At 36.9% G+C, this 24,365-nt stretch overlaps 4 protein-coding genes across 6 annotated transcripts; 2 read left to right on the top strand and 2 right to left on the bottom strand.

Annotated features, from left to right (window-relative positions):
- Window positions 1-696: 696 nt before the first annotated feature.
- On the bottom strand, window positions 697-1,323 carry LOC138878062 (serine/threonine-protein phosphatase 7 long form homolog). The gene has a single exon (XM_070157719.1). The coding sequence runs from the start codon at window positions 1,321-1,323 to the stop codon at window positions 697-699; it is 627 nt and encodes a 208-aa protein (XP_070013820.1).
- Window positions 1,324-3,018: 1,695 nt separating this feature from the next.
- Window positions 3,019-12,286, top strand: LOC104210438 (pentatricopeptide repeat-containing protein At1g02370, mitochondrial-like). Its single transcript, XM_070156485.1, has 2 exons — window positions 3,019-3,507; window positions 10,870-12,286. The coding sequence occupies exons 1-2, from the start codon at window positions 3,241-3,243 to the stop codon at window positions 12,103-12,105; spliced, it is 1,503 nt and encodes a 500-aa protein (XP_070012586.1). The 5' UTR covers window positions 3,019-3,240; the 3' UTR covers window positions 12,106-12,286.
- Window positions 12,287-12,922: 636 nt separating this feature from the next.
- Window positions 12,923-17,496, top strand: LOC104210437 (pentatricopeptide repeat-containing protein At1g02370, mitochondrial-like). Of its 2 annotated transcripts, XR_011402438.1 has the most exons (3): window positions 12,923-13,384; window positions 15,605-16,894; window positions 16,990-17,496. XR_011402438.1 is itself a non-coding variant. In XM_070156678.1 (2 exons), exons 1-2 carry the CDS (start codon window positions 13,115-13,117, stop codon window positions 16,838-16,840), a joined length of 1,506 nt encoding a protein of 501 aa, XP_070012779.1. In that variant the 5' UTR covers window positions 12,923-13,114; the 3' UTR covers window positions 16,841-17,496. The 2 variants fall into 2 exon arrangements, 1 of the variants encoding a protein (XP_070012779.1); XM_070156678.1 differs by having other exon boundaries at window positions 15,605-17,496.
- Window positions 17,497-18,163: 667 nt separating this feature from the next.
- Window positions 18,164-24,086, bottom strand: LOC104210436 (uncharacterized). 2 transcript variants are annotated; one of them, XM_070156705.1, is made up of 8 exons: window positions 23,763-24,086; window positions 23,257-23,324; window positions 22,574-22,640; window positions 22,288-22,442; window positions 22,113-22,193; window positions 21,018-21,086; window positions 19,178-19,278; window positions 18,164-18,950 (listed from the first exon to the last, which is right to left on the bottom strand). In XM_070156705.1, the coding sequence occupies exons 1-6, from the start codon at window positions 23,772-23,774 to the stop codon at window positions 21,080-21,082; spliced, it is 390 nt and encodes a 129-aa protein (XP_070012806.1). In that variant the 5' UTR covers window positions 23,775-24,086; the 3' UTR covers window positions 18,164-18,950; window positions 19,178-19,278; window positions 21,018-21,079. The 2 variants fall into 2 exon arrangements, with proteins under 2 accessions (XP_070012806.1, XP_070012805.1); XM_070156704.1 differs by lacking the exons at window positions 22,113-22,193; window positions 22,288-22,442; window positions 23,763-24,086 and having other exon boundaries at window positions 23,257-23,279.
- Between the last annotated feature and the right edge of the window lie 279 nt (window positions 24,087-24,365).

The following is a 24,365-nucleotide window of genomic DNA, read 5'->3' as shown; positions in this document are numbered from 1 at the left end:
GAAACAAAAGAGAGTTAGTTTCTCAAAGGTGGGAAGGACGCCAAAGAAAGAGAAGCTGGAACTAGTGCATACAGATGTGTGGGGACCAGCTCCTGTAACTTCTCTAGGAGGCTCACGCTATTATGTCACCTTCATTGATGATTCCACAAGAAAGGTATGGGTTTATTTTCTGAAAAATAAATCTGATGTGTTTGTTACCTTTAAAAGATGGAAAGCTGAAGTTGAAAATCAGACAAGTCTAAAGTTAAAATGTCTGAAGTTTGACAATGGAGGAGAGTATGATAGCCAAGAGTTCAAAGCATTTTGCTCGGAGAATGGCATCATAATGATCAAGACAGTTCCTGGAACACCGGAACAAAATGGTGTTGCTGAGAGGATGAACAGAACCTTGAATGAACGATCCAGAAGTATGAGAATACATTCTTGTGATGTAAGCGCTTACATCGACATTCTTGTGATGTAAGCGCTTACCTCAGCATTCTTATGATGTAAGCGCTTACATCGGCATTCTTATGATGTAAGCGCTTACCTCGGCAGGGCATTCAAATGCCTATAAATAGGGGTCTACATTTTTATTTGTAGATCATCCCAAAACTTCTTCTTTCTCTCTTCAATTAATAAAGAGCTATTCTTTGTGTGGCCGTGGAGTAGGCAAAAATTGCCGAACCACGTAAATCTTGTCTTGTCTTGTGCAATTTATTGTTTCTCTCCTAAATATCCTTTTCCTTCTATTATCTTGACATGCTTCCCAACAGTATATTGGGTGATATGTACCTCCTCTGTATCGTCGGTGATATCGGGGTGGAGTAGCTCCAGGTGTTGTCTAATAGGGGTCAAAGTCAACCGACTAGCACCCGACGATGCAGTCTCGTCCTGTGGCCTGAAACCCGTGAGCTGCTGTAGCATGTCCAAATAAGCATCACGCGACATAGATATCATAGCAATAGGTAGTGAAACGGGCATGCCATCAACGGGCAGGCCATATAAAACCCCAACGTCCTGCAGCGTGATGGTAGTCTCGCCAATGGGCAGGTGAAAAGTGTGCGTCTCCGGTCGCCACCGCTCAATCAACGCCGTGATCAAAGCCCAGTCAACCTGTATCCGCCCGATCTCAATAATCCTATAGAATCCCGTGGCCTGGAGGCGATGGACTACACGCTCGTGGAGAACTCTGTGCCTCAGAAAATCCCACAGGTCGTCCACTCTCCTAGCGCGGAGAGTCTGGGAAAGTAACTCTCCCTCCCATATATGGGCGGACCTATGATCGCCCTGAAGCACTAATAGCTCACGAGAGTAAGGGCCGGGATGTATAGCCGCGTCCATGTCGTCAACTGTAAATTAAACAACATTAATCGTATGTTTATTATTTAATTGTACAAAGTATATTAAACAATTGGGTTCCAGGCTCGATATTTGAGGCTCAGTAGCACCAAACTATCATGAATATTTATGTGTGTCAAATTCAAATGTTTGATAATTTTGTGTGTGTTTGTTTTATAATTTAAATTCTAAATTTTTAATTATTTAATTGTACAAAGTATATATAACAATTAGGTTCCAGACTCGATATTTGAGGCCCAATAGCACCAAACTATCATGAATATTTGTGTGTGTCAAATTCAATTTTTTGATAATTTTGTATGTGTTTGTTTTATAATTTAACTTCTAAATTTTTAATTATTTAATTGTACAAAGTATATATAACAATTGGGTTCCAGGCTCGATATTTGAGGCTCAGTAACACCAAACTATCATGGATATTTATGTGTGTCAAAATCAATTTTTTGATAATTTTGTGTGTGTTTGTTTTATAATTTAAATTCTAAATTTTTAATTATTTAATTGTACAAAGTAAATATAACAATTGGGTTCGAGACTCGATATTTGAGGCCCAGTAGCACCAAACTATCATGAATATTTATGTGTGTCGAATTCAATTTTTTGATAATTTTGTGTGTGTTTGTTTTATAATTTTGATTATTTAATTGTACAAAGTATATATAACAATCTACCATTATAAGAAATACTTAAACTACAAGGATTCTACGCTAAAATACTATATAGTTTACTACGCTAAAAGTTTCTACATTATACATTTTAATCACATAACATTAACAAAAATACATATAACATACTAGTTTCGCAAATAAAACACAAAACGACATGGAAACACTAATATCTAAATTCGGATATTAACATAAAAAATTAAATCTCAATTTTACATTTTTTTTAGAACACTAATATCTAAGTCCGGATAAATATAACATACTAGTTTCGCAAATAAAACACAAAACGACATGGAAACATATTCATAGGCAGTGATATACATTATTATACAAGTTTGGACATAAAATAAATCGAAATATCTCGATGTAGTGAGTGTTTTGTGTGAAAATTTGAAGACGAATGAGTTAAACCACAATAATACAATGCTCTATTACGATGTGGGACCTACGTTCTTAACCTTTTGTGTGACGGGAGGGGCCCATAATTTTTTTTTTAAGAACGGGCAGTGGGGGTGACCAGAAGCAGTGGGATTTAAAAAAAAAAATGGGGGAAAGGGTTCTGGTCGGGGAAGAAGACGAAGGGCAGTATTTAAATGGGGTATAACGTATGAAAAGAAAACGCTATATATAGCGTACAATAACAAGACGCTATATATAGCGTACAATAACAAGACGCTATATATGACAGTCAAATCGTCAGGCCATATAGCGTGCAATTACAACACGCTATACCTTAACGACAAAAGTTACCGTTAAGGTATAACGTGTTGTAATAGATATTTAGGTTTCGGACTCCAAACTTTTGTCTTTCTTTTTGCAAGCTTCCAGAACAAGTAGGCCGACACTTATAAGTTGTAAAACAAGTACACTACCCAATCTCCTAGCCAACTATGCCCACATTTCAAATTACATGAACTTGCTATTAATTATTCGTGCATTTTGAAGAAGTCGCACGAAGTAATAATCATCTATAGACTATAAATTAGAGAAAATAATATACTAAAAGTTACTTATACAAACCTCCCTTCAAGTTTATCCTTCTCATTTTAATTTTTGACTTTCCTTTTTTGCTACAATCGAAACAAAGAACGACGAGGGACAGGGAAAGGAAAAAAAGAAAAAAAGGAAAACTAAAAAGCAAAATGCTAAACCCTAGTAAAAACCCTTGGGAATGCGAGGATTGTATCTCCTGCGAGCTTGAGCTATATATACTGGAGGAAGTTGTCGGGCCAAAATGATCCGGAATTTGACCCGCCAGATTTCAAACGAAACACCAGTGAACCTCAGAAGACTATGTACGGCAGCGGGGGAAGAGGCGGCGGAGCAGCGTGGAGGAGACGGACGGCTCTACCGTAGATTGTCGGCTTTGGGAGCTACAAAAGGGTCGGTGACTGAAACAATAAATGAATACATGAGAGAAGGCAGAGTAGTGAAGAAGTATGAACTGGAGAAATGCATAAAGGAGCTGCGTAAATATAAAAGATACCAACATGCCCTTGAGGTCTACACTCTGGAATCTCTTTATTATTACCTCAACCCCCTTTTGAACTACACCAGGTTTTACTAATGTATTTTACAGGTGTTAGAGTTTTGGATTGTTAGTTTTTGTTTAAGATAAAATAGTCTTAAAATGAGAGTGAATGGGAAATGGGATTTGGATTTGGATTTGGATTCGGATTTGATCAAATGATCGATCGATTGATTAATTATGGAATCAAATTTATTTGTTAATAGTGAATATTAACGTGATATAATCCGTGTTTGTAACGGATGTTTTCCAATCCGTGTATTGTGTTGCACCAAAAAAGCAACAAGATGCCTAGTGCACCTCCCACCATGACCAAGTGCTCCTCCCACCAAGCAAGTGTTCATTCCACCATGTAAGTGCTTCCTCCATGATATCCTAATGCTTGTTCCACCATGGAGGGGCGGATTTCTCTCACATGACTGCTATAAATAGAGCAGAAGTTGTAGAGAAAGAAGAACACACCGGAAAAAAACACTCGAAACACTCAGTATACAATTGATATACACTCTGTATACACTCAAACTACACTCTGTATACACTCAAACTACACTCTGTATACACTGTGTATACACTGGAAAAACGAATTGCAATCTGATATCCTCTTCAGTAAGAATTCAACATCGGCTATACATTGCATTCCTTCCTCTCAGAATTTCCATTCGACTTCTGAGTTCTCCTCCCTTGTTCTGCATTGTTTTAAAACTACAAACAAAGCAACTGTAAGTGTGATTTGCTTGCCGAACTTTGCGTTCGCTGAAATACTGGGGTTTGAAGTACCGCTACACCAGTGTGTAATTCGTTCTATCCTGGGAGGAAATAATCCATAACCTTGGGTACTAGGAGGGGATTAAATTCCTTAAGGAAACACTGTGAATTCAGTGGGCTCGAATTAATTTTTGTTTCAGTTATATCATTTATATTTACGTATGTTACTGCTGTAGGTAGCTGATAAAGAGGATAATATATATCTAAGAGTGGAAAAGTTAAAACTTGATCTTCCATCATTCCATATTTATACCAGATAAGAAGTACTATACAGGAAACAACAACAACAAGCTTAAGGAATTTAATAATTTTAATTTCTGTATTTGTGTTACTTTTATTATTCTGGAAACTTAAAACCTTTGTGGTTTTGTGTACTCCCATTTGGAGAGTAAAGCCTTCGTGACGTTTTGTTGGAGATTAAAATCTACGTGATTTTTCACTCCAGTTTTAAACGTTTATTAAACGTTTGTTTGTATCATTTTTACAGTAAAAATGGCGAATGAGGGAAATCAAGCTGTTCTGATGATGACTGCCAACGCATCGACAAGTCGAACTCCGGCGTTGGCACCGACAGAGAAACCCGGAAAATTTTCCGGGATGGATTTCAAGCGCTGGCAGCAAAAGATGTTCTTCTACTTGACTACGTTATGTCTACAGAAGTTCATCAAGGAAGATGTTCCTGATCTTCCAGATGAAACTCTAGAGAATGATAGCTTTCTCGTGATTGAGGCGTGGAAGCATTCTGACTTCTTGTGCAGGAATTATATTCTTAGCGGACTGGAGGATAATCTGTATAATGTATATAAGCGTGGAGACGCCAAAAGAATTGTGGAATGCGCTTGAAAAGAAATACAAAACTGAAGATGCCGGGATGAAGAAATTCGTCGCTGCAAAATTTTTGGACTACAAAATGGTAGATAGCAAGTCTATTATTACCCAAGTGCAGGAGTTACAAGTGATTATTCATGATCTACTTGCTGAAGGTCTTGTCATCAATGAGGCATTCCAAGTAGCAGCAATAATTGAGAAGTTGCGTCCATTGTGGAAGGACTTTAAAAATTATTTGAAACACAAACGAAAGGAGATGTCCCTTGAAGATCTCATTGTTCGATTGAGAATCGAAGAGGATAATAAAGCTGCTGAAAGGAGAGGCCGTGGAAATTCAACAATAATGGGAGCAAATATTGTTGAAGATAACAAAAAGAGAAAGAAGGCTTCTGGTCCGAAATACAACCCAAGCAAGAAGCGGTTCAGTGGAAACTGCTACAACTGTGGGAAAACCGGACACAAATCTACGGAGTGTCGTGCTCGGAAGAAAGACAAGCAAAGGGGTCAAGCAAACATGGTAGAAAAGCATGATGATGTTGATGACTTGTGCGCCATGCTTTCTGAATGCAACCTGGTAGGAAACCCAAAGGAGTGGTGGATTGATTCTGGAGCCACTCGCCATGTTTGTGCTGTGAGGGAAGCATTTTCTACATATGCTTCTGCTGGACCCGAAGAGACGCTCTCTATGGGAAATGCTGCTACAGCAAAAATTGAAGGATACGGTAAGATATTTCTCAAGATGACTTCTGGCAAGGTCATGACTTTGAACAACGTCCTTCATGTTCCCGAGATTAGGAAGAACTTAGTCTCTACTGGACTTCTTGTAAAGCACGGTTTCAAGTGCGTTTTTGTATCTGACAAGGTAGTGATTAGTAAGAATGAAATGTTTGTAGGAAAAGGTTACCTTACTGAGGGCCTTTTCAAGCTGAATGTAATAGTTGTTGAAACTAATAATAAAACTTCAGCTTCTTCTTACTTACTTGAGTCAAATGATTTATGGCATGTACGTTTAGGTCATGTCAATTATAAAACCTTGCGAAAAATGATAAACTTGGAAGTATTGCCTAAGTTTGAATGCGAAAAATCAAAATGTCAAATATGTGTGGAATCTAAGTATGTTAAACATCCTTATAAGTCGGTTGAAAGGAATTCAAATCCTTTAGACTTAATTCACACAGATATTTGTGACATGAAGTCAATACCATCTCGCGGTGGAAAGAAGTATTTCATAACTTTTATTGACGATAGTACTCGATATTGCTATGTTTACTTACTTAATAGTAAAGATGAAGCAATAGACGCATTCAAGCAATACAAAAATGAAGTTGAAACGCAACTTAACAAGAAAATCAAAATGATAAGAAGTGATAGGGGTGGTGAATATGAATCTCCTTTTGAACAAATATGTTTAGAATATGGAATTATTCATCAAACAACAGCCCCTTACACTCCCCAATCCAATGGGATTGCGGAAAGAAAGAATCGTTCATTAAAGGAGATGATGAACGCATTGTTGATAAGTTCTGGTTTGCCACAGAACTTGTGGGGGGAAGCCATTCTTACGGCCAGCCGAATACTAAATCGAGTACCCCATAGTAAAACACAATCCATTCCATATGAAAAATGGAAAAGAAGGAAGCCCAACTTGAATTATTTTAAAGTGTGGGGGTGTTTGGCAAAGGTGCAAGTTCCTAAACCCAAAAGGGTAAAAATAGGACCGAAAACAGTTGATTGTGTTTTCATAGGATATGCAACTAATAGTAAAGCATATCGATTTCTGGTTCATAAATCAGAAAATCCCGACATTCATAATAATAAATTTACATGGAACAACCTGAAGGGTTTGTGGTTCCAGGTAAAGAAAATAAGGTATGTAGACTTGTTAAGTCCCTTTACGGACTAAAACAAGCACCCAAACAATGGCATGCGAAATTTGACCAAACAATGTTGTCAAATGGTTTTAAGATAAATGAATGTGATAAATGTGTGTACATTAAAAATGTTCCAAATCACATAGTCATTGTTTGCCTATATGTGGATGATATGCTGATAATGAGTAATAACATTGCCAACATAAATGCTACTAAGCGTATGCTAACTAGCAAGTTTGATATGAAGGACTTGGGAATTGCGGATTTAATTCTGGGGATTAAGATCCAAAAGACTCCTCAAGGTCTGGCATTGTCACAATCTCATTATATTAAGACAGTACTTGAAAAATTCAAGCACTTGGGCTTTAAAGTTGCAAAGACTCCAATTGACGTAAATCTTGCACTAGCAAAGAATAAAGGCCAAAACATATCACAATTGGATTATGCTCGTGTGTTGGGATGCTTAATGTACATCATGAATTGTACACGACCAGATATAGCTTGTGCTATAAGTAAACTAAGTCGATACACGAGCAATCCAGGTCAATCTCATTGGATGGCAATGAAACGAGTTTTGGGATACTTAGAACATACCCAAAACTTTGATTTGCACTACAGTAAATATCCTGCGGTGATTGAAGGATATTGTGATGCAAATTGGATCACCGGTTCAACTGATTCGAAGTCCACAAGTGGATATGTATTCACTATTGGTGGAGGAGCGATATCTTGGAAGTCGTCCAAACAAACATGTATTGCCCGCTCTACAATGGAGGCTGAGTTCATAGCCTTAGATAAAGCCGGTGAAGAAGCTGAATGGCTCCGGAATTTCTTGGAAGACATTCCATTTTGGCCCAAACCGTTGGCACCAATATGCATACACTGTGATAGCCAAGCGGCAATTGGAAGGGCTGGGAGCGTTATGTATAACGGTAAATCTCGTCATATACGACGAAGACATAAAACCGTTAGGCAACTTCTCTCTAGAGGAATTATCACGATTGACTATGTAAAGTCAAGTGATAATGTGTCGGATCCACTTACAAAAGGCCTAACTAGAGAGGTAATTGAGAAATCATCGAGGGGAATGAGACTTTGGCCGACAACAAGTCATTGTGGCGGTAACTCTACCTAGAAGACTGGAGATCCCAAGATCTAGGTTCAAGGAGATCAAACAAAGTCATTAATGACGGTTCAACATTGTCAACAAAAATTTTTAGTCCATTCTCGTGATGAGACAATGTTCAGTACCAAGGATAAAGCATTAAGGCTTTTTAATGATTTCTAAATTTGATACAGGGTATATCAAATAGTGTATCTACGGGATGACACGTTTAGGAATCACCTATGTAAGTGTGAAGTGTTAGCCGCTTCAAGGAGAATTTTGCAAGGCCAATTCTCTACGCACTTATGAAACCAGGCAGTGTTCATGGCTGAAACGAACACAACAATGAGAACCAAAGACGGTTAAGGGATTGATTGTGTGACTTATGGTTGTCTAGGTATACACTAAAGTTCGACGGTTCAAAGATATCAAATCTACCGATTGACCGAGTATATCCGACATAAGTTCACTACGGAAAGTTCAAAGGGAAACCTACTTATCCAGATGCAATTAATTCTTGTTTGCAAATCACACAAGTTTTTCATGCATACTTCCATGATATAGCCATTCCCCATTCATGTGGGGGATTGTTGAGTTTTTGTTTAAGATGAAATAGTCTTAAAATTAGAGTGAATGGGAAATGGGATTTGGATTCGGATTTGGTCAAATGATCGATCGATTGGTTAATTATGGAATCAAATTTATTTGTTAATAATCAATATTAACGTGATATAATCCGTGTTTGTAACAGATGTTTTCCAATCCGTGTATTGTGTTGCACCAAGAAAGCAACAAGATGCCTAGTGCACCTCCCACCATGGCCAAGTGCTCCTCCCACCAAGCAAGTGTTCATTCCACCATGTAAGTGCTTCCTCCATGATATCCTAATGCTTGTTCCACCATGGAGGGGCGGATTTCTCTCACATGACTGCTATAAATAGAGCAGAAGTTGTAGAGAAAGAAGAACACACCGGAAAAAAACACTCGAAACACTCAGTATACAATTGATATACACTCTGTATATAATTGATATACACTCTGTATACACTGTGTATACACTGGAAAAACGAATTGCAATCTGATATCCTCTTCAGTAAGAATTCAACATCGGCTATACTTGCATTCCTTCCTCTCAGAATTTCCATTTGACTTCTGAGTTCTCCTCCCTTGTTCTGCATTGTTTTAAAACTACAAACAAAGCAACTGTAAGTGTGATTTGCTGCCGAACTTTGCGTTCGCTGAAATACTGGGGTTTGAAGTACCGCTACACCAGTGTGTAATTCGTTCTATCCTGGGAGGAAATAATCCATAACCTTGGGTACTAGGAGGGGATTAAATTCCTTAAGGAAACACTGTGAATTCAGTGGGCTCGAATTAATTTTTGTTTCAGTTATATCATTTATATTTACGTATGTTACTGCTGTAGGTAGCTGATAAAGAGGATAATATATATCTAAGAGTGGAAAAGTTAAAACTTGATCTTCCATCATTCCATATTTATACCAGATAAGAAGTACTATACAGGAAACAACAACAACAACAGGTTCAGTGTTTACCAAGAATTTTCTTAGTCTAGTCCGAGACTTGTATGTCAGTGTAAGCAACTGTTCTTTTACGACTGAGATATTCGGCGAAACTAAGGAATAATAGCCTGCCCCTCTACCCTTCTCCACTTAAATACCAGGCTTAGTTCGCGTGGCGCAGAGCTCAAAGCTGTGATCTAAGTCCACAAGTCACTCAACCTTTGCAACTTGATAAACCCTGTAGGCTTGTATGTCAGTATAACCGTGTACGGATAAATGTGAGATTTGGGGAAACTGTTTTAAGAACCCTTAAATTGCATTAAAGGACAAACTTTTTAGTAATAAAATGAAATGAGCTGGTAAAATGGAATAGATATATTTATATAGCTGATCCAACTTATGTATGTGGTATATGTCAGTCTTGTGGAGTGTAGGGATAAGTGTGCGATATTGAGAATTCTTTTACAGAACTATAAAGTGCTTTAGTGGTCTATGTATTTGTTATTAGCATCAACTGAATCCAAATAGAGCAGAATGGATGTAGATGATTCATATATAGTAAACTCTAACTAGTTCGGCATTGAGGGGTAGATGATTGATTGATATAATTTGCAAATTGGAAATATTAAGTTTAGAATGACAATCTTTATGGCATGGGGAAAAGAGAGCTTGATATGCACAATGGCAAGCTATTGAAAGAATGCAGGCCAAGCTTCATCTTTTCCAATTTGTAAGCGAAAAGGGATCTCAAACTGTCATTGTTGTGAAGTTCTTGATTGCTTTTATGAAATAAGAGTGTATTGGCTCATTATTTCTTCATTTATTTCCTTTCGAAGAACAACTATGCAGGGCATGTTTTCAGGCTTTACCAGTTTCTGTCTAAGATGTAAAAAAATCAAGAAGCAACAAGCTTATTAAGAGACAAATTGTTTATGGGTATTGGAATGAATGCCCTGGATATAGTGGAATGTATATACAAGATTCTTGTAGTGGACCCGAAATAGTTTGCAATAACTGATAAGGCATAGATGGTAGTTGTGTTATAACAAGCTAGTTAGATCGTTAGAGTTCTCCTCTAGAGAGGAGATATTTTACCTGCCACAATTCATTATATTTTTCTATCAACTGTTTGCCAGAAAATCTGTTTGTGCAGACATTGTTAAGTTATTACCTGCAGGTGGAGTATATCCACATCAGAGTGATTTTGAATATCATGAGCTAATATGCCAATGTATTGATGCAGATAATGGAATGGATGGAGAAAAGAGGTATAAACTTATCGTTTGGTGATTATGGAGTACGTTTGGATCTCATAGCAAAAGTTCAAGGAGTAACTGCAGCTGAAAATTACTTTGGCAGCCTCTCACCTTCCATGCAGAATCAAAGCACTTATGGAGCACTCTTGAATTGCTACTGTGTTGAAAAAATGACAGACAAGGCGTTGTCCCTCTTTGAGAAAATGGATCAATTTAATTTCACATCCAAATCATTGGCATTTAACAATCTTATGTCCTTGTATATGAGACTAGGGCAACCAGAAAAAGTTGCCCCCTTGGTACAGGAAATGAAGAGCAGAAAGGTTCCACTATGCACATTTACGTATAATATCTTGATGAATAGCTATTCTTGTTTGGGTGATATAGAAGAAGTGGAAAGAGTCTTTGAGGAGATAAAGCAGGAGAATGCAAAGGAGTGCGATTGGACCACATATAGTAACTTGGCTGTTACCTATGTTAAGGCTGGGCTTCGTGACAAAGCTGAGTTAGCTCTAAAGAAGCTTGAGGAAGAGATGGGACCTCGTAATCGCGAGGCATACCACTATTTGATTAGTTTGCATTCCGGAATATCTAATCTACATGAGGTTTATCGTATTTGGAATTCTCTGAAATCTCATTTCTCGATAACAACCAATTCTAGTTATCTTGTCATGCTTCAGTCCCTGGGTAAGCTTAATGACATTGATGATTTAAAGAAATGCTACAAGGAATGGGAATCATGCTGCTCCAGTTATGATATGAGGCTGGCAAATAGTGTAATTGGTGCTTATCTGAGACATGACTTGTTACATGATGCAGAGGAAGTCTTTCGTCATGCTTTGAAGAGATCACAAGGGCCTTTCTTCTTGGCTTGGGAAATGTTCATGGCATTCTTTTTGAGGAATCATCAGATCAATCTTGCTATGAAGTGCATGGAAGCAGCTGCCTCTCGAGTAAAGAAGAATGAATGGCAGCCAAAATACGAAATGATTAATAAATTTTTCGAGTATTTTGTAGAAGAGAGAGATGTTGATGGTGCTGAGGAGTTCTACAAGTATTTGAAGAAGCTGAATTGTCTTAGCAGTGATGTCTATAGTTCATTGCTTCGCACTTACATAGCTGCCAACAGAACAGCAGAGGATATGCTACTGAGAATTAAGGAAGATGGAATTGAAATGAGCTGCGAGCTCGAAGAGTTGCTTAAAAGGGGTTGTCCTGAATAATTAGAAGGATCTACCCATATGGTTTTGTTTCTTTTCCATCCTCTGTTTGTGTAGGCATATACCTCTCTATCTTTGAAGAAATATATGAAGGATACTAAGACCTTTTCACAAATAATTGTATACTGGTGATGTGTATTATTTTAATCACTGATGCATTTAATACATGCAAAATATTCTTGTCTGCCTGTTATGCAAACACAATTGCGATTTGACTATCCTTGTTTTTTCTTTTAAAACCTGGGAAAGCTTTACTTCGTTTTTGAGTTTGTTGCTTGTCTTGAGAACGAGAACTAGATTTCTCATAAAGATCTCAAAATTTGATATAATTATGGATTACTGTGGCTTGTTGCTGAAAAATAAAGAAACTACATAATTGAAAATTTGAACCGCCAATTAAAAGATTTTATCCTTCTTTTCCTGCAATACATTTGCCTAATCTCAGAAACCGTAATAAAAAGGGCAGCTTTACAATTATTAATTTGAGTACTTTTGGTGACAGTGTTAATGGAGCTGTTTCCACATTAATACAGAACTTTGATATGTTTAGAAGAAGCAGTTGGTATAGCAGTAAATTTAACACGAAACTTAAATAATAGGGAAGGGTTTTGGGAAAACAGAAAGAAATAACAGGGAAAGGTTTTAATTGGCGGTTTTAATAATTTGTATATATCTAATAAAAAATTTAAGACAAATATAGAGTTTAAATTAGAAGCTACTAATTTCGTCGAACTAGCGAGCGCGGATAGTTTAGAATTATTTTAATTTATATGACACATAATAGATGTCCATAAATTGGTAGACAGATAACTAATTTTGGTGAAAAGACATTTCTCCCTTCCCTATCGTGGATGACTTTCCTTATTCTTTTTTATTGCAATCAAAAAATAGAAAGAACGGAGGAGGAAAAAGGAAAAAGAAAGAAAGAAAATGATAAACCCTAGTAAAAACCCTTGCGGGGTTGGGGTTTCTATCTTCTGCGGGCTGGAAGAGTGGAAGTTATCGGGCCAAAATGATCCGGAATTTGACCCGCCAGATTTCAAAGGAAACACCAGTCAACGTCAGAAGACTATGTACCACGGCGGCAGCGGCGGTGAAGGAGGAGCAGTGTGAAGGAGACCGGCGGCTCTACCTGAGATTGTGGGCTTTGGAAGCTACAAATGGGTCGGTTAGTGAAACAATAAATGAGTACATTGGAAAAGGCAGAGTTTTGAAGAAGTATGAACTGAACAAATGCATAAAGGAGCTGCGTAAACATAGACGATATCAACATGCCCTTGAGGTTTAGCCTCTAGAATCTCTTGATTATTAGTAACTCTAACTCTGTTTGAATTGCAAAAAGATTTAGTAATTTGTTTTACACTTTATTGCTTATTTATAAATCAGCTTCAACACCTAGAAGTGTTTTCAACACTTGATGCTTATCAACTTATTTTAATCCCCTAATCCAGAAGGGCTCTAGGTTTGGTGTTTACCAAGATAGTCTAGTTACAAACTTGTATATCAGATACATGAAAACTATTTTAGAGAATCCTTAAATTGTGTTAAAGGATAAATTATGAATGAGCTCGTAAAATGGAATGAATATACTTATATAGCTGATCCAACTAATTTATACTGTATTTGCCAAACTTGTGGAATGTAGGGATAAGTGCGAGATTTTGAGAATTCTTTTACAAAACCTTAAAGTGCTCTGAAGGACAGATTATTTAGTATTAGAAATCAAGGGATTCCACAGAGTAGAACGGTTGTAGATGATTCATATATCCAACAACAACAACAACATACCCTACTCCCACATGAGATGATTCATATATCCGACTCTAACTAATTCGGGATTGAGGTGTAGATGCTTGATTGTTATAGTCTCGGAATTGGAACATTAAGTTTAGGATGACAATCTTTATGGCACGGAAAGAGAGAATACTTGGTATGGACAATGGTAAGCTACTGAAAGAATGCAGGCCAAGCTTTCAGCTTTTCCAATTCGTAAGCGCAAAGGGTTTTCAAACTGTTGTTGTGAATTTCTTGATTGATTTTAAAAAATAAGAATTTATTGGCACATTATTTCCTCCATTTCATTTCATTTCTGAAGAATAACTGCACAGGCACTGGCGAAGCCAGAAATGTTTCGAAAGGTGTTCAAACTTGAAAGAACTAAAAAAAAATTCTCGACAAAGAGTGTTCAATATATATTTTATACATCTAAAACCAGTATTTTACTTGTATAAATAGTGTAATTTTTCGTAATATTTCTGTGAAGGGTGATCAGTTGACCACCCTTGGTAAAATGTGGCTTCGCCCCTGTGCACAGGGCATGCTTTCAGGCTTAACCAGTTTCTGTCTAAGATGTAAAAATATGAAGAAGCAATAAGCTTGTCTTAAGAGACAAATTGATAGCGTGTAATGGAATGAATGCCCTGAATATAGTGGGACGTATATATAAGAATCTCATAGTCGGATAATTTGCAATAACTGATAAGGCATAAGTGATTGTTATGTCATAACTCCAGTGAGGACAAATGGAGTTGGACGTTGGAAAAGTATCACTGAATGAATTCTGCAGCAATGTCACTTTGGGGTGGGAAATGGTATTCATATAAGCTTTTGGAAGGACAAATGGTTAAGAGGAATATCACTGAGAGAAGAATTCCCAAGTTTGCATCTTATAGCATCACATCCAGACTCAAGCATTGCACAAAAATAGATTAGGCAACACATAGGACTTGAGTTTCAGGAGAAACATGCAAGAGGGATTGCATTAAATGGAGCCTGCTTAACACAAGATAACCTCATCAGAAGAAATTTCCAGCGTGCTAACAGATGTTACATGTGTCAGCAAAGCTCAGAAAGTCACCCACCTCTCCACTGTACATTTGCTGCTGACCTATGGAATATGTTCTACTGCTTTTTTGGACTCAGTTGGGTAATGCTTTTCAGTCTTAAGGAGGCTTTTGAAAGCTGAAGTCTAGGGAGAGTTGATAAAACCTTCAAAGAAATCTGGAAGAGGATCCCAGCATGTATCTTTTGGTGCTTATGGACAGAGAGGAACAGAAGATGTTTTCATGGAATCTCAACTCCTAGTTACTTCTTGAAGGCTAGATGTCTGGCAAAAATCTTTAGTTGGTCTAAACTGATCCCTGTAAATAGCATTGATCAATATTTGGATTTTGTTAGCTCCCTAAACATAAGATAACTGTACTGGAGCTAATCAAATCTCTTTTGTAACCTGAAAGCTCTATCCTTGTACTCTTTTACATCTTCTTGATTCCATTTAATGAATCTACTTCATCAAAAAAAAAAAAAAAAAAAAAAGAAGAAGCTCTAGTTAGAAGTTTGGAGTGATGCTCCAGAGAGGAGATAGATTTCCTGTCACAAATGCATTATATGTTTCTATCAACTGCTTGCAAGAAATATGTTTGTGCAGACATTGTTAAGTTATGCCTTCCAGTTGGAGTATATCCACATCAAAGTGATTTGAATATTCCATGTATTGATGCAGATAATGGACTGGATGGAGAGAAGAGGTATAAAATTGTCGTTTGGTGATTATGGAGTACGGTTAGATCTCATAGCAAAAGTTCAAGGAATAACTGCAGCTGAAAATTACTTTGGCAGCCTCTCACCTTCGATGCAGATTCAAAGCACTTATGGAGCACTCTTGCATTGCTACTGTGTTGAAAAAATGACAGACAAGGCATTGTCCCTCTTTGAGAAAATGGATCAATTGAACTTCGCATCTAATTCATGGCAATTCAACAATCTTATGTCCTTATATATGAGACTAGGGCAACCAGAAAAAGTACCCCCCTTGGTACAGGAAATGAAGAGTAGAAAGGTTCCACTATGTACATTTTCGTATAGTATCTTGATGAATAGCTATTCTTGTTTAGATGATATAGAAGGAGTGGAAAGAGTCTTTGAGGAGATAAAGCAGGAGAATGTAGAGGAGTGCGATTGGACCATTTATAGTAACTTGGCTGTTGCTTATGTTAAGGCTGGGCTTCATGACAAAGCTGAGTTAGCTCTAAAGAAGCTTGAGGAAGAGATGGGACCTCGTAATCGTGAGGCATACCACTATTTGATTAGTTTGCATGCCGGAATATCTAATCTTGTTGAGGTTTATCGTATTTGGAATTCTCTAAAGTCTGGTTTCTTGGAAATAACCAATTCTAGTTATCTTGTCATGTTTCAGTCCCTCAGTAAGCTTAATGACATGGATGGTTTAAAGAAATGCTATGAGGAATGGGAATTGAGCTGCCCTAGTTACACTATGAGGCTGCCAAATAATGTCATTAGTGCTTATCTGAGAAATGACATGCTACATGATGCGGAGGAAGTTTTTCTTCGTGGTTTGAAGCGATCACAAGGACCTTTCTTCTTGGCTTGGGAAATGTTCATAGCATTCTTTTTGAGGCATCATCGAATTGATCTTGCTATGGAGTGCCTGGAAGCAGTTGTATTCCTTGTAAAGGAGAATGAATGGCAACCAAAATGTGAAACAATAAATAAATTTCTCGAGTATTTTGTAGAAGAGAGAGATGTTGGTGGTGCTGAGGAGTTCTACAAGTATTTGAAAAAGCTGAATTGTCTTAGTAGTGATATATATAGTTTATTGCTTCGCACTTACATAGCTGCCAACAGAACAGCAGACGATATGCTAGTGAGAATTAAGGAAGATGGAATTGAAATGAGCTGCGAGCTCGAAGGCTTGCTTAAAAGGGTTTGTCCTGAATAATTTAAAGGATACACCCATATGGTTTTGTTTCTTTTCCATCCTCTTTTTGTATAGGTACGCGCCTCTATATCTTTAAAGAAGTACATGAAGGATTCCAAGATCTTTCCTCAAACATACTCTGGTAATCCTTTCATTTCTCGTTTTTTCAGATCTACTAGACTTAAATACTCTCCATGCACCTGTCTTAGTAGCCTCTGTGAACTTGACATGTTAAATGGCGTGTTATTAAAAGCCATCGATTTACCGCTTAAAGCAAAGGAATCTGAAGGAAGCGGTTTTCGCTTCATGGGTGAGGCCATGCGCTTCAGAGAAGTGTGCGCTTCAAGTAATGAGGCGCAAAATAATCCAAAGAAAAGCAGCGATTCTTTGAAGCTCAACTTTGAGGAGTTGGACCAATATTGACATTACTCTATATTGGATGGTGAAATTAGTTATTTTAATAGCAGCTTGATTGTTATAGTACTAAAATCATGGATGTTTGGCATTTTTTAATTTTTTTTTTTAAATCGTGCGCCTCATTTAAAAGAAGGCTTCACTTCTTGCTTTTTCTTCAAGTTCCATAGATTTCATTGTTTTGCGCTTTTCGCTTTTTGGAACACTGTTTAAACATTGTCTTAGCAAGGTTTGTGTAATTTCATGTCTTTATTGAGAGAAAATTTGCTCTTATTCAACTGTTATTAATATTCTTCACGCGCTGGCAGTTTCAACCCTTTAATTCTCCGCCTTTCTTTCAAATTTCATGCATTGCCATTTAAATATAATGATTTTCAGTTTCTGGATTCATGCTATGGCATTGTAATATAATTCTGCTCTTCTAGTTCATGCGCTGCCAGCTTTCTTCGTACAGCTTGGTGGCATTTGGCATTTCACATTAGTTTTAAGTTCCATCAGCAAAGGATACACACACACACACACACACACGTCCTAGTGAAAAATTTACCGAGCTTTATGCACAACTTGGTCCTTGCAGAGGAAGATGCAAAAATGTAGCTGCACTGTTTTAACTTTATAAAAACATATACTCCATTTACACAATCAGATCATTATAATATACGGAATTATTAAATTACAGGTAAAATTTTGTTAACAGTGATGTATATAACTTATACATTTTATATTACTTATATGGGGTTGTATTTCTACTTAGAATTCATATCGTAGTTGTATTATCATTTTTTCTTTTTAATCTGGGAAAACTGTATTTGTGTTTCTTTTAAAAGTAGTTTACCCTTTCTTCCTTTATGCTTCTCTAATTTATTGCTTGTCTTGAGAAGGAGAATTAGATTCTCATAACATATATATAATAATGGAAAGATCCCACAATTGATAAAATAATGGATAGTTACTTGATTTATATGAGCCTCTCCCAGCAAGAAATTACAAGCATCACAGAGTTCTCAAACGAGCCTTTCAAGTTACTCCTTTTAGTTGCATGATATTTACACTACTGTGTCTTGAGATCTAAAGTCACAAGTCACATAGCAACCATAGTTTTGACGCCATTCCAACACAAAAGAGAAAACTGTCAAAACCCAAAAGGGAGAGAGGGAGAGAGGGAGAGAGAGTCGTAATTTTTTTTTCACAAGAAGAAGAAGAAGAAGAAGAAGAAGAAGAAGAAGAAGAAGAAGAAAGAATAGAGTCAAGAATGAGCTTCATAGCTGATCCACGTTACTTCAAAAGCAAAAAGGTTATCCGATCATGAACTCCAACTATAAGTGTAAATTGCAAAAGACATCTTAGGGGAAAGAAGCAAACGTGTAACCTAGTTCCAGGAAGAAAAAAGTTGCAAATTGGTTTTTGCCATCTGCAGGAACTTGGCCCTGTTCTAAAGATTGTCCAATTGGGTAAAAGCGATGTTCTTGAAACTCTATGCCCAACAAAGATGGATATACAAAAAGCTACTACTGAAAAGAGGAGAGAATGCTGTAGCAGTGTCCCAAGGACTTCTTTGTGGCACATCAGTGAGCTCAGAACCATCTGGCAAGATATTCAACGGTATCCAATTGCAGCTAATTGAGAAGTGACCTGATCCGTGCCATGGTTTTCCATCAACGGGGTACCAAAATGCCACAGACATCTTGCTTGCTTTTCCAATTGTGAATTGAGCGTCCTGTAAAAAATCCACGCCCAACCACAATCAATCAACTTTGCGTCAGTAGAAATTAAAGAGCTGGTTTGGCAGACAGTTGTAATGTAAATAACAAATGCATGTAAGCAGAAAGAATTCTGTATAAAAATGCAAGGAAATGTGTTCTACTCCAAAATCTACTGCCGGGGTGCTTTTCAATTGTAACAGCATCTCCATCAATCACTAATGTCAGGTTAGCACTTCATTACCTGTTGAAGGCGATCCATTGTTCTGAGTGGCCTGGAAAATTCAAAATAATATGCACCGGATTGATTGCTGGATGAATATGGGCTGTCATCCTTAACAAAACCTGCTTCAACTTTAAGAGTTAGTGTTGGAATAAAGGTGGTAAAAGGCAAGGAGCTGTAAGGCACAGTAACTAACAAACAACAACCAAAATTTTGTTACACAAGCTTCCTAACATAATTCGCTTGATAAGTCAACAGCCTTCATAATGAGAAGCCACAGTGGAGCAATACAGATATATACAACACAAACAAGGGCACTGCCTGAAACACAATATTATTTTTCCTCTCATTTCTATTTTTGGTAAGTAAGAGATTTTACTGGAAAACAGCCGCAAGATGGTGCTGGTATATGTACAAAGCTAGGATACAAAAACTCAGTCCGATCGCTGAATCTATAGGTAACTGAGGAAGTCATGTAAAGGATACACTCTGTTCTCCTCACTCTAAATACAGCCTTCCAAACAGTCGCCACCGTATGACAATCTTGTATGCTTGGACATCATTACACTTATAACATTTAAATATCTCTTATTCCCTGCATTATTGTGTTTATCAAGTGAAAAGAGCATTCTATCTCAGTGGAATCTAAACTGTTCTTCTGTGGTATGGCATAGAGATCTCTACTGATTACAGCAAAAAAATATTCCTAGTCTTTAGCTATGCTATCTTAGAATGCAGGAAAGGTGTACAGAGTCTCTATCTTATCCTTGGATTAGCATGGATGAGGAAAAGAACTTCACTAATATTTTCATAATTTAACTGGTAAATTGCTATTTCAACAAAACCGCATGTGGTTGGAGAACAAAAAGACACTAATGGACATATAGCTCCTGGGAATGTTTGATCATGTTAGACATAGACTTCCAACAAAAAAGAACATCACTTTTGTTCTCAATTTATCATCTTCTGCAATTAGTCCCAAAAATATATTTGTCTCGGCATCTTTTCTAGTAAGGTCTATGTGGATAGAAGTAAATGTTGAGATGAATTTACTACTGTGTTCAAAGTTAGTTCCCTTGGATTCCTACGGAGTACTACCGATCAATTAATCAATAAACTATCACTCCATCCAAAATTAGTTGGGATTGACTATATGAATCATCTGTATTCATTCTTCTCTTAAGCAAAATTTTCACCTCAAATCTAGTGCCTAGGTGTTCTCAACCTATATATATGGAAGTGAAGTATAACAAAAGTAACAACTCAGATATTTCATTCGTAAAAAGAAATACATTTCAAATGGTGCATAACAAGGACATCAAAGCTTGAGTAGTGAAGTGCTATTACTCCATGAGCACTCCATCTTAACTGGTACCGTTTCAAAGTCCAATGAGGTGTCTGTGGAAGTTCAGTTGAGAATCTGGAAAGAAAGAAGTTTGTGCAACACAGGAAGAAGAGGATGACATTACAGGGTCAATGTGTTAGATCAATGACGTCAAAACAGCCAATTGAGTTGCAGTAGTGCAGAAAGTCGGGGAAGCTGGCTTATCACTTTTAAGACAGTTATCTGAATCGAAGTGAGTTGTATTTCCCTGTTCACTCAGAACAATTTGCTTATAAAGATTTGTTCTATTCTATGATCCCTTTTGTAACATCCTACAAGTATGGTATCACGATTGTTCTATTCCTGTATGCATGTACTGAAACTTCTAGTTCATAAAAATTTGAAAAAGCTTCCTAATATATTTATGCCCCATGCTATAGGAGAAGAAAGCAGCTTTATTTCTTTCTAATTTGCAAAAGAACAAGTAAAATGTACAGAACTGACAAAATTTTCAGGGATTAGAAACCATATATTTACCTGAGTGATGAGTCAAGCTACTGTGCCACCAAGTTCCTTTCCAATCATTCTGTGCACTAGAATCATTCACTGTTATACAAGGAGAAATCAATAGGCAGACCACAGAGAAAAAGAGGAGAAAAAAAGCTGTTGAAACATATGCAATAGAATTCTGCAGTCTGGATACTAGAAATTAAAATGGCTTTCCTAACAACACTTTCAGCTTGAGATCAGCTAATTGCCAAATACCTACCAAGAAAATAAAGAAGAACGACATGTCCTGCATCTAGAAAGCAGATAGGTCGCAGTTTCCACCAGATTTTATTTATTTATTTTAATAAGTAAATAATAGCTGCTACAATATTTTGGCGGTCAAAGAGAGAAACCGGTGACCATATAAGTAATCAATGTGTGAGAGTGAAAACCCACCATGATTCACTTGAGATGTATTCACCCCTATGATATATCTTGCTTCACATTAGAATTCAACCATCAAGGAACAGTGATGGTCTTTTTTCTGTATATCCTTCAAGACGAAATTGCACTACAGTACAGCAGAGTATTATCTTACATCCCAGTCAATTTTACTCGGACAAATTTTCCAGGTTGTTGAAAACAATGTAACAACCCTATTTATTTTGCAATTTATTTCCTCATGAAAAGTAGACTCATTGATACTCAGTGAAGAAAGGACCAACACATTTTTGTACACTATTAAGTAATAGTTCCCTTTAAGTGTGGGGGTGGGGTGGGAGAGTTCAGTGCAGATTTAGTTCAAAAATGAGAGAAGACACAAAATCAAAAATCACAGAACGACACACGTTACAAACAAAAAAAACTAATGTTTGTAAAACAAAAGGCATGTCCTAATCATAACAATACAAAATCTATACCAAAATTCAGGTCAAAATGTTGCACACCATGTTAACAATTACAACTAATATGCATCCGTCTACGACTTCCTCACTACTTGATGAGTCTTTTGCAGTTCTATGTTAATTTCCATGTCCCACTACAATAGAATGCAATGATACCATTCAACTATTATCTATCCTATCCAATTATACAGATGTTGAGAAAAAGCTTGAAGCTTCCTAAAAAATATTTCCAAATTACTTGAAGGACCGATTCCATCTAAATAACGGCAGTGTGGGTTCCAACCATATAGGTCGACCAAATGACCAAACCTGTCCTAGTCTGCCAAAAGGTATGAATTAGTACTTCTTGACTAATTTAATGGCACAAAATTTACCGTAAAATGTTACAAGAAGTGCAGAACAACTTGGTTCACCTGTCACCTCCATTTCCCTCACTATTGTCTACCAGGTTGCCTCCATATAGTCTTCCAGGAATTGCCTTTCCTATTGAGAAATGCATAAGGTCAACTTCGTGGCCCTTGCATGTCTTGTTCATGCAAGTATCACGTCCCTCTTCAAACCCTCCCATCTTGGAGTTATAAAGTACAAGAACTTCTCAGACATTATCTTAATATGTTGTTCACAATATTTAACAGGAAGAGGGAAATATAAAAGGAAAAAAAATGAAAGAGAAAGGGAACAGATGCTGAAGCCACTTACTCTATGATAAGATGCATTTTCACCAATTTGGAACATAATAGCGATAGAGGCAGCCTTGTTACTGTATCTGAAGTGAGCAACAAAAATGCGAGAATTAAAGTCTCAAACAAGAAAAAAAGATGTCAGACATTGTTTGAGGACCAACAATAAAATTTTTGCATTCCTACAGTCAGATGAACTGCAGAGATGATGGTGACAAGTGGGAAGAGAGTGGAATCCCATAAATGATCAAGCTGCTAATGGGTTAAATCAGCATAAGCATATTAGGTAACTGGATGACAAGGAAATACAGCCTCTTGCACAAGTTACTTGTTACCCTTGCGGTCTGACCAAATTTAATTGATCTTACTACATACTTAATTGAAGAGTCTCCACCTTTAAACTAATCAATCAATCAACCTATTGTCCATGCCTCAATTCCAAACTCCACTAATATGAGCTTCACATTACTCTTTCCATGTCCGAATAAAGGAGGACGTTGCGAGTTAATGGCAAACTTAAAATAAGTCATGAAATCAAGAATCCACCTCTAAACTAATCCTCCTTTATATCTTTTATAACTAAGATGTGACATTTCTTCGAATACCATCCTCTACCCATTCTTTCCTTCCTAATTAAGCAGGAAATACAAATTGTAATAAAGCACGATGGTCTCTTGTTCTCTGACTTGAAAAAATCCATACCCTTCAGAATATGTGTAATCCCCTTCGACTTGCAACATGAAGAAAATCTCTTTGCCATCATGTGACGCCTGCAAAAGAACAAGAGAACCCTGTGCTCAGACTCATCTCAGTAAATACAATCATCAATCGATCAATCAACTGTGGCTCAATTCCAAACAAGTCAAGTGGCTAAAACGAATCATTTCTAACTATTCCCCTTTATTCCGGGCTCATTTCAACAAAATTATGTAGTTGCCCCAAAAAAAAATTTGGTCTTTCTTCCACATTGAGTTATGACAAAATTATAGTAATTGGAAACTAACTGCGGTGGTTATATGAATCATATGTAGCCATTCCGCTCTATTCAAGCCAATTTCACAAGAGGATAAAGAATCTAAAAATTTCAAAAAGAAAAAATAAGGACAAATGCTTGGTCTTTTCTTCACGATGAACAGTGACAAAAATTCAATTTGACTATATGAATCATATGTAACATTCAGCTCTATTGAGTCTGTTTCACAATGTACCTTGATAGTCATTTTGCCACCATTATATGGTTTATCTGAATGCGGGTCTAAAGCAGGTAAAAGTGAAAATGCACAGCCATTTATTTCTTTCCAATCATCAACCTGCCCATCTAGGGTGATTCTCCCTGGCTTGAATTCGGCTTGAATATGGATGTCCTGGTTCGATCACAGCTCCATTCACCTGATTCTTGGTGCGAGTTTAGACTTCCAGTTTGAGCCAAGATCAGGATCGTCACTAGTACGAAAACTCTTCGTACCATCTTTCAACTACAGATGTTACTCACCGAACTCTATGTACAGTACTCATTAATTGTTCATTTCTTTGAAACACACAATTTATTATTCGAAACCTAAATTAAAGTCAATGAGGAAAAAAAAACAATTTCTCGGGATGAAAAACTTATTAATGTTTACATTAAATCAATTATAATATATATATATATATATATATATATATATATATATATATATATATATATACACACACACAAATTAATGAGAGAAATTGTATATATAATACTGCAACAATCATCTAAATGCCGGAAAATATTGTTACATTAGCACAATACGTGAATTCAAAATAAAAGGATATCATCAGAACAT

The sequence above is a fragment of the Nicotiana sylvestris genome, chromosome 9 (assembly GCF_000393655.2).
Source record: "Nicotiana sylvestris chromosome 9, ASM39365v2, whole genome shotgun sequence".
NCBI classification, from domain to species: domain Eukaryota; kingdom Viridiplantae; phylum Streptophyta; class Magnoliopsida; order Solanales; family Solanaceae; genus Nicotiana; species Nicotiana sylvestris.
Note: the sequence above shows the minus strand (reverse complement) of the source record. Positions and strands in the feature narration are given on the sequence as shown.

Bases quoted from the DNA above. Each gene is read 5' to 3' on its own strand.
- LOC104210436 (XM_070156704.1), bottom strand. The intron at 19,279-21,017 runs GTAAATATATGG...AAGTTGAAGCAG, and splicing joins TAGCTTGACTCATCACTCAG to GTTTTGTTAAGGATGACAGC. The intron at 18,951-19,177 runs GTAATGAAGTGC...GATTTTTTACAG, and splicing joins CAATGGATCGCCTTCAACAG to GACGCTCAATTCACAATTGG.
- LOC104210438 (XM_070156485.1), top strand. From the start codon at position 3,241: ATGATCCGGAATTTGACCCGCCAGATTTCAAACGAAACACCAGTGAAC. The intron at 3,508-10,869 runs GTCTACACTCTG...GTATTGATGCAG, and splicing joins GATACCAACATGCCCTTGAG to ATAATGGAATGGATGGAGAA.
- LOC104210437 (XM_070156678.1), top strand. From the start codon at position 13,115: ATGATCCGGAATTTGACCCGCCAGATTTCAAAGGAAACACCAGTCAAC. The intron at 13,385-15,604 runs GTTTAGCCTCTA...GTATTGATGCAG, and splicing joins GATATCAACATGCCCTTGAG to ATAATGGACTGGATGGAGAG.
- LOC138878062 (XM_070157719.1), bottom strand. From the start codon at position 1,323: ATGGACGCGGCTATACATCCCGGCCCTTACTCTCGTGAGCTATTAGTG.